Genomic DNA, 9494 nt, shown 5'->3' with positions numbered 1-9494 from the left:
GTTGGTGAGCTTTGTGTCACATTATGCTGAATGTACAAGAGGCTAAGGAACACTTGGGATAAGCAGAAATAAGAGGTTTTTAAATTTTTATTTCATTATATTTTTTTTCAACAGAAATGTACTGAAAAAATAGAGTTGATCCGATAAAGTTCACCATCGACTGTGCATATCAAATTGAGCATTTGAGCGTGCATACTGAGGCTTGAGTCAAGAATGACTCCAAGGTTCCTTGCTGATTTAGAAAACTGTGGCATCAACAACCATGACAGAGGCAGGAGGGACAGACAGATATGGACATTCTTAAAAAGAAAATAATCATAGCTTCAGTTTTGTCATCGTTTAACTTTAGTGTGTCATCCGGGAGTTAACATCAAGAATGCATGCTTGCATGAATCAGACTATTTGGCTCGGTTCTTTAGACTAAACTGTAGCACAGACGGAGCATGTATATCATTGTGCAATACTTTTTCTTCATCCACATGGATTGTTGGCGCCACATTTGCTCTTGCATTTCCCAGATGGTCAGAGACGGGTCTTGGCTGATGACATCAAGAAGTACGGAAGTCCTCTGAAAGACATGATCCAAGAGGCCGGAGGCCGCTATTTCGGCATGAACAACACGGCACAGAGAGAAAGACAAGCTAAAGAACTCATCAGCATGATGCAGGTACTGTTCAGGTTTTGAGATGCAAACCCTTATGTCACACACACACAAACACACACACACACACACACACACACACACACACACACACACACACTGGCATATCTTAGTAATAGTCTGATCTGTCTTGTGCAGGACCATCCGCATTCAGGTCCTGCCTGGATGCATAAACTTGCACTCGTAACAAATCTATTGAACAGATCTTGGAACTCGTTTCGCCGATGAGGACGGAAGAGTGGTGGTCGTAGAAGGTCTTTTGCATAATTGTCTTCAGAAAAGAAAGATTGAAAAATACAGGAGAGAGTATGCAACCCTGTCTAACACCAATGGCTGTCCAGAAGACATTTTCTTTTTATTATCAAATAAAACTGTGTTGTAAAATTGTTCTCAGAAGGCTGATATAGACGAACCCCTCTTCAATTTTGAAACCTTTGACTGCACGCCACAGGCCAATATGAAACACTCTGTCAAAGGCCTTTTTGAAGTCGATATAGGCGTGGAACAGGTCTCGTTGATGCTGTAAACAGTTTTCACTGAGGACCGTGCACATAATATTTAGTCCACCATACTCTTTCCTGCTCAGAAACCTACCTGCTCTTCAGATGTGGCTTTCAGCTGGTTGAGGATGACACAGACCACGTATTTGCTAGGGTGACTGTTCAGGCTTGTTGTTCCTGTGACTATGGCACTGTCTGAGGTTACCCTGCTTTTGTAAGCGTGTCAACATCGAATATGTCCACTTATTGCCTTATTTCTTACGTTCTCAAATCTACTGGCAGAGTGTTTGTAGTGGCTTCTGTGGGTTCTTTTCCTCCAGAGTCTTCTTTGCCTCAAGATTTTGTATTCTGTATTTTGTATTTCTTTTCATCACAACAGATTTCTCTGGGTGAAATTCGGACTGCTCTCCCCAGGGAGAGCGCGTTGCTACACTACAGCGCCACCCATTTTTTTTTTTTTTTTCCTGCGTGCAGTTTTGTTTTTCTACCGAAGTGGATTTTTCTACAGAATTTTGCCAGGAGCAACCCTTTTGTTGTTGTGGGTTCTTTTACGTGCACTAAATGCATGCTGCACATGGGACCTCGGTTTATCGTCTCATCCGAATGACTAGCGTCCAGACCATCACTCAAGGTCTAGTGGACGGGGAGAAAATATTGGCGGCTTAGTCGTGATTCGAACCAGCACGCCCAGATTCTCTCGCTTCCAAGGCGGACGCGTTACCTCTAGGCCATCACTCCACAGTTCATAGCAGTTCATAGGGATGATGTATGTCAAAGTCACAACCACATTGTCCTGTCCTGTCATACCTGGGCTCTCCTCTCGTCTGCTCTTGTTTTGTTCTGTATTGTCGTCTCCGTTCCGTCTTATCTTTATTCACATCAAATCTGGTGCAGTCTGGTGTTGGCTGATTTCCGGTTTATCTTACCTTTATTCACATCAAATCGTGTGACGTCTGGTATCATTTAATCTCGGGTTCATCTTACCTTTATTCACAGCAAATCGTGTGCAGGTCTGGTGTTAGTTAATATCCGTTTAAATCTTATCTTTAATCACATCAAATCGTGTGCAGTCTGGTTTCATTTAATCTCCGGTTCATCTTACCTTTATTCACATCAAAATCTGGGGCATTCTGGTGTTAGTTGATTTCTGGTTTATCTTATCTTTATTCACATAAAATCTTGTGCAGGTCTGGTGTAAGTTAATCTCCGTTTACATCTTATCTTTATTCACTTCAAATCTGGTGCAGTCTGGTATTAGTTAATCTCCGGTTCATCTTAATAATAATAATAATAATAATAATAATAATATAATAGTGTACATTTATATAACGCCCTTTCTCTCTAAGAGCTCAGGGCGCTTTACATGAAAGAAAAATATTACAAGTCACATAAAACATTCATGACCATTCTCAAAAACCCCTTCCCCCCCCCCCCCCCACTCTCCCCCTCCCACTCTACATACATCCAAAGTGAACTGACATGGGTGGTGTTGGAGAACAAGGAAGGTGAGAGCGCTTATAGATAGGTTTTAAAAAGATGAGATTTTAGTGATGAGCGAAAAGCAGAAATAGAATCAGATGCACGGATATGATGAGGAAGGTTGTTCCAGATGTGAGGAGCAGCAAAGAAGAAAGAACGTTCACCATAGGTTCTTGTATTGACACGAGGAAGTTTCAAAAGGTAACAGTCAGAGGAAGAGCGGAGATTTCTTGCGGGATTGTAAACACTGATAAGGCCAGAAAGATATGTAGGTCCTTCGGAGTGGAAAGCAGAATAGCAGAGACTCGTAACTTTGTATTTAATTCTCGCTTCAATGGGGAGCCAATGTAGAGTGCGGAGGTGAGGAGAAATGTGATCAGTACATGGGACTCTGAGAGTCAGACGGGCAGCATTGTTTTGAAGTTTTTGAATTCGCTGAAGAATATCATATGGACAGCGTATAAGAAGAGAATTACAGTAGTCAATTCGTGATGTTAATTCACATCAAATCTGGCGCAGTCTAGTATTAGTTAACCCTGTCTCAGGGTAAAGTGATGGCCTAGAGGTAATGCGTCTACCTAGGAAGCGAGAGAATCTGAGCGCACAGGTTCGAATCCCATAGTCAACAGTATTTTCTCCTCCTTCACTAGACCTTGAGTGGTGGTCTGGACGCTAGTCATTCGGATGAGACGATAAACCGAGGTCCCGTGTGCAACATGCACTTAGTGCACATAATAGAACTCACGGCAACAAAAGGGTTGTCCCTTGCAAAATTCTGTAGAAAAGTTCACTTCGATAGGAAACCAAATAAAACTGCAGGCAGGAAAACAGGCGAAAAAAGAAAAAAAAAGGGAAAGAAAGAAAAGGTAGGAGCTGTCAGTGTAGCAACGCGCTCTCCCTGGGGAGAGCAGCCGGAATTTCACAGAGGGAAATGTGCTGTGACAAAAAAGGAGTAATGCAATACAATATATGACCTCAGGACATGGTGAGGAGGAACGGGACGGACGCACACTTCAGAACAGAGCTGACGGACCTGGTCAAGCAGAAGGTGGAGAAGCTCGCTCTTCAGGAGGCCAGCAACAAGGCCGTGAGCCTGACGCAAGCCATAGTCAATGTCAAAGCCAACATCGTCGAGGAGAAAGTTGAACAAGGTGTCTGGGACAATGTCGTGACCCATATCAAGCGCGCTGCTCGGCGGGTCAAGAATGGCATTGCAGACATGTGCTCTGTCATGTAGAGAAAGATCCATACACAATGTTGCCTGGGTTTTTGTCTCTGAGGGGGGTGGGGGCGGGTTCTTCATTGTGCACGTACGTTTATTAGTTATTTCTCCCTCTGTTCGCTCTCTCGTACTGCTATAACTTAGATTACAATATCAGTATAAGTTGTCAATTTCAATAATTATCTGAAGCGTAAATGTTAATTAAGCAATGTGCTTTGGAAAACTGATTGTGTGATTGATATGTATTGATTATATATTGTAAAATTGATATATGACTTTCTCAATCATTTAGGGGCTTATGCCAAAATCTAAATAAACCATTTCGTATTTATCTATCTATCTATCTATCTATCTATCTATTTCTCCGTACCCAGTGTGTGGCAAAAGCCCAGAAGATAAAAACCATGCTTAACTGCAAAGGATACGAAAAATTGCGAAACAAACTGTATTCTTTTCAATACAGGTTTAGCACAGAAAAAAGATTTGTTCGGCATACTGATGACAGGAAAGAAGATATGATACTCTCACTTGCAAAATATGTGTCCGAGGCAGCAAATATACGAAAAAAAATAGTCAGCTATAGTTCCAAGAATTCATCAATCAAGAATTTGTGTCGATTGTATGAAAGGAAAAAAAGTAAAGATAAAAAGGAAGGATGACATTTGGATTTGGATTGTCAGTTTCGACAATGTGATTATATGATGTGTTTGTATTTAAATAAGGTGTTCCGATGTTACATGCTGAAATGATTATTATATAATATGCATTTCTTTTCTGTGTACTGTCCAAACCTTAGAGATGAACGACTGAAAACAGAGCACAGTAGCCCCATGTCACATGGACTTTTTAAGCTGACGACAGAAAGTTCCAAAGTGTCGCTTATCTCTTATTAATTCATCTTACTCCAGATCTGTGTTTTTCTTTTCGGTTGCCAGTTTTGTTCTGATTTGTACCCCTTATGTCATTAGAGCTTGACAGCTAATGAGATTAAACATTTCAGTGTTAAGTGTTCAGTGTTTTCTCTGTTTCTGTCTGTCTGTCTGTCTCTCTCTCTATCTCTTCTTTCCTCCCCCATGGGTAAGGGCAGCATGTAAAAAGCTTCATAGTCTTATGTTTAACCTGCCTTAATAACGATTTTGCTTGATAAACTAGAAAAAAAAGCACTTTTTAACCCCTAGGCTGCCTATATGACGAGATAACTCGTCATGGAAAGCATGTATGCTTCGCTGCCACAATGACGAGATAACTCGTCATCGAAATATTCTGACTTTTCCCTGTTTTGCATTCAGTTCGATGACAAAAATGCTGGTAGCTTTAGCTTGGGGAATCTTTCTAGATTCTATTCATAGCTAGAAACACCATCTGCGTCATAAGGCAGTCCTTTATTTGAACGTTTTGGTTGGGTTACTGGCCGCAGTCTTTGCCTGGCTCCTCTCCTCGGTCACTCAACAAAATGTCGGACTGACTCCGTGCTCAAGACATGCGCTCGTGGCGAACTAAATCAACCAAGATTACTTTCTTTATCTGATGCTCAGAAAGAACTGGAGCATAAATTCGAAGGAGAAGACAGTGGTGAACATTTATAGGACGATTTGATAGAAAATAAAGGGAGCAATCAAAAGAGTGGCCAAGATGCGACTATCAGTGAGTGATGCCGGCTGTTCAACTCTAGCAGACGACAGGTCACCGAATTTTTAGCAGTCAGTATGCTGTCAAAATCATAATGGAAATAATATGAAATAAAATGTTAAGAAAAGATCTTGTTTGACTGTAAAATGTTTCATTTAGAAAGAGAAGGGCCTTCATTGCAGTAGTAAAAAAAATGTCAAGTTTCTTTTTGACCCCCCCCCCTTCCCTCCTCTCTCTCTCTCTCTCTCTCTCTCTCTCTCTCTGTCTACATGTCTGTCTCTCCCACTCTCTTTCGAAATTTATATGCACACTTAAACACACACACACACACATACACACACACGCGCGCGCGCGCGCGCGCACGCACACATATTTTCGGCCATATCCATCCAAATGCATACACTGGCAAACACACACTATACAACCCAGTCATGCCCTAAGGGATAACTGCTTGTTCAGCAGTTCCACTGAGCGGGGAAGAAAGCTGTAATGCTTCTTCCGTGAAGAAGACGGGAAAAAAAAAGCGATGCTTCTTTTGTGAAGCAGACGAACCTTTTTTGAGCGCTGTGCACAGCAGTGTATAGAGTATATCGTATATTTGTTTTCCACAAAATAGACTAATATAAAAGTGACTTGTTTCTTGCACGACTTTAAAATAAACTTTAGGTTTAAAGTAAACTTACGCGGTTGTCATGTCGTAATATCGAAAGTACAGAAGAAAAGGTAACTCGATGTAAAATAAAAGGTAACTCTGATCATATTCGCAACGGGGTTCGCAGAAAAACAATAAATTTATAACAACGGTCGTCTGGTTTTTTTCGGTTTGCAAGCATGCAGTTCAATCCGCACAGTAAAGTTCTCTGGGTTGTATAACGCGTGATTCTAATGCATCTTTGTTTGCGAGACAACCGGTAGACCATACCTAGACATGACAGCGATAAACAACATTACAAAGGTTCAGCCGAAAAAAAAAAAAAAAAAAAAAAAAAAAAAAAAAAAAAATATATATATATATATATATATATATTTATATCCTATCAGAGCGTGAAAAGCGTGTGGTACAACAAATGCGCTTTTCCTGCGTGAAAAATAACATTCAATACTTGTCTGTGGAAGGCCGTTCCTGCCAAGAATGTGGAAGCGCCCGTTGACTATATATATATATATATTTTTTTTTTTTTTTCCTTTTTTTTTAATAATCAGTAATACATTTATTTTAGGACTTTCACGCTTAAAACTCACATAATATGTTCATGAAATAATGTTCACAGTAATAATGTAACAATGAAATGAACATTATCTTATCAACATATTTTATGTGAGTCGTATAAAAGTAATCTTTGTCGCAATCATTGGTGGGTTCTTTCATCCAGACTGTAGGCTCGCACATTCACACAATGCAGAGAGAGAGAGAAGAGAGAGAGAGAATTCTACTTGACAAGGGAAACAACACAGGGCCGGGCAAAAGTCTCAGACAATAGAATCAGGTGAGTTTTCTCCCTTAAACCGAAAGTGCAGTGGTACGTTTCTGGCTGATGTGAAACACACGATGGTTATGAATAATTCATTCAACGAACTTAGCCAACTAATCAATTAACCAATCAGTCAATAAGTCGGTTAATCGATCAATTTGTCAGTCAGTTTCTCTGTCAGCGTCTCAGCTAATATTCGTCACGCAAATGAATCAATCGGTCAAATCACTTTAATGTCCGAATAAAAATGCAAGGAAAATTCAATGGTGTGGCAGTAAATTCTGCAGAGGCGCGCGCGCACGCGCGCGCGCACACACACACACACACACACACACACACACACACACACGCACGCACGCACGCACGCACGCAAAGGGAGACAAATTCTTTCGTTTCGGAGACATCGGGAGAGAGACATAATTATTGACAGAGGCAGGCAGACAGACAAACAGGCCGACACAGACAGAGACAGGTAGACAGAGACGACACCAAAAAACGAGAGAGAGACAGAGAGAGACAGACAGAGAGAGACAGACAGATAGAGACAGGCAGACAGGCAGACAGAGACAGAGACAACACTAAACAAGAGAGGCAAGGCCTTCAAGACTCACTTGTGACTGAGAGTAAAACACACAAGCTTTTTATGTATTGAGTATAATTTCAAAATGTAATGTTTAAGATGAGAAAGATCAGTTTAAAGTAAATTAAGTCCCCTAGCATTAATTACAGAGTAATTTCCCTTTTTTACTTACAGCACCAAAACGTTTCCAAAATAAATAAAACTTCCATGCTTAGCAAAAGAAGTTCCTGTTTGAACAAAAAAATGATAATATTGACTGCTCTTGTTGTTGGGTCAGAATATCAGATCAAAGTGCCAAGTTTAGAGAATACAAAAAATATAAATATAACAGTAAATGCAGTTTGCATATAATTAGGCTTCATTGTTTATTTTTTTGTGCAATATTGTTTTAAACAAGATGACTGGAAAGAACTGAATTTTTCCTATTTTTATGTCTAATTTGGTGTCAACTGAGAAAATGTCAATGTGAAAGTTTACCACGGACACACAGACACACAGACACACACACACACACACACACACACACACACACACACACACACACACACACAACCGAACACCGGGTTAAAACATAGACTCACTTTGTTTACACAAGTGAGTCAAAAAACGACACACACGGAGACAGACGTACAGAGAGACAGAGACAGAGAGACAGAGACAGAGAGACAGAGACGAAGAGAGAGGGACAGACAGACAGACAGAGAGACAGAGACAGAGAGAGAGGGACAGACAGAGAGACAGAGACAGAGAGAGAGACGAAGAGAGAGGGACAGACAGACAGAGAGAGAGACAGAGACAGAGAGAGAGACGAAGAGAGAGGGACAGACAGACAGACAGAGAGACAGAGACAGAGAGAGAGACAAAGAGAGAGGGACAGACAGACAGAGAGAGAGACAGAGACAGAGAGAGAGACGAAGAGAGAGGGACAGACAGACAGACAGAGACAGAGACAGAGAGAGAGACGAAGAGAGAGGGACAGACAGACAGACAGAGAGACAGAGACAGAGAGAGAGACGAAGAGAGAGGGACAGACAGACAGACAGAGAGAGAGACAGAGACAGAGAGAGAGACGAAGAGAGAGGGACAGACAGACAGAGAGAGAGACAGAGACAGAGAGAGAGACGAAGAGAGAGGGACAGACAGACAGAGAGACAGAGAGACAGAGACAGAGAGAGACAGAGACGAAGAGAGAGGGACAGACAGAGAGACAGAGACAGAGACAAAGAGAGAGGGACAGACAGACAGACAGAGAGACAGAGACAGAGAGAGAGAGACGAAGAGAGAGGGACAGACAGACAGACAGAGAGACAGAGACAGAGAGAGAGAGAGAGACGAAGAGAGAGGGACAGACAGACAGACAGAGAGACAGAGACAGAGACAGAGAGAGAGACGAAGAGAGAGGGACAGAAAGACAGACAGACAGAGACAGAGACAGAGACGAAGAGAGAGGGACAGACAGACAGACAGAGAGACAGAGACAGAGAGAGAGACGAAGAGAGAGGGACAGACAGACAGAGAGACAGAGACAGAGACAGAGAGAGAGAGACAAACAGAGAGGGACAGACAGACAGACAGAGAGACAGAGACAGAGAGAGAGACGAAGAGAGAGGGACAGACAGACAGACAGAGAGACAGAGACAGAGAGAGAGAGACGAAGAGAGAGGGACAGACAGACAGACAGAGAGACAGAGACAGAGAGAGAGACGAAGAGAGAGGGACAGACAGAGAGACAGAGACAGAGAGAGAGAGACGAAGAGAGAGGGACAGACAGACAGACAGAGAGACAGAGACAGAGAGAGAGAGACGAAGAGAGAGAGGGACAGACAGACAGAGAGAGAGACAGAGACAGAGAGAGAGACGAAGAGAGAGGGACAGACAGACAGACAGAGAGACAGAGACAGAGAGAGAGAGACGAAGAGAGAGAGGGACAGACAGACAGAGAGAGAGACAG

At 42.0% G+C, this 9494-nt stretch overlaps 1 protein-coding gene across 1 annotated transcript in view; it reads left to right on the top strand.

Moving 5' to 3' along the window:
* The window catches only part of LOC143291512 (GTPase IMAP family member 4-like), a 17579-nt gene extending 11958 nt beyond the window's left edge, over positions 1-5621 (top strand). The window contains exons 5-7 of the mRNA XM_076601402.1: positions 1-4; positions 519-667; positions 3620-5621. The exon at positions 1-4 is cut by the window's left edge and continues 111 nt beyond it. Of these exons, the coding sequence (XP_076457517.1) occupies positions 1-4; positions 519-667; positions 3620-3877 (411 nt within the window). The 3' untranslated portion in view covers positions 3878-5621. The remainder of the gene's footprint in view (positions 5-518; positions 668-3619) is intronic.
* Positions 5622-9494: the final 3873 nt, after the last annotated feature.

The sequence above is a fragment of the Babylonia areolata genome, chromosome 17 (genome assembly GCF_041734735.1).
Source record: "Babylonia areolata isolate BAREFJ2019XMU chromosome 17, ASM4173473v1, whole genome shotgun sequence".
Classification (NCBI taxonomy): domain Eukaryota; kingdom Metazoa; phylum Mollusca; class Gastropoda; order Neogastropoda; family Buccinidae; genus Babylonia; species Babylonia areolata.
Note: the sequence above shows the minus strand (reverse complement) of the source record. Positions and strands in the feature narration are given on the sequence as shown.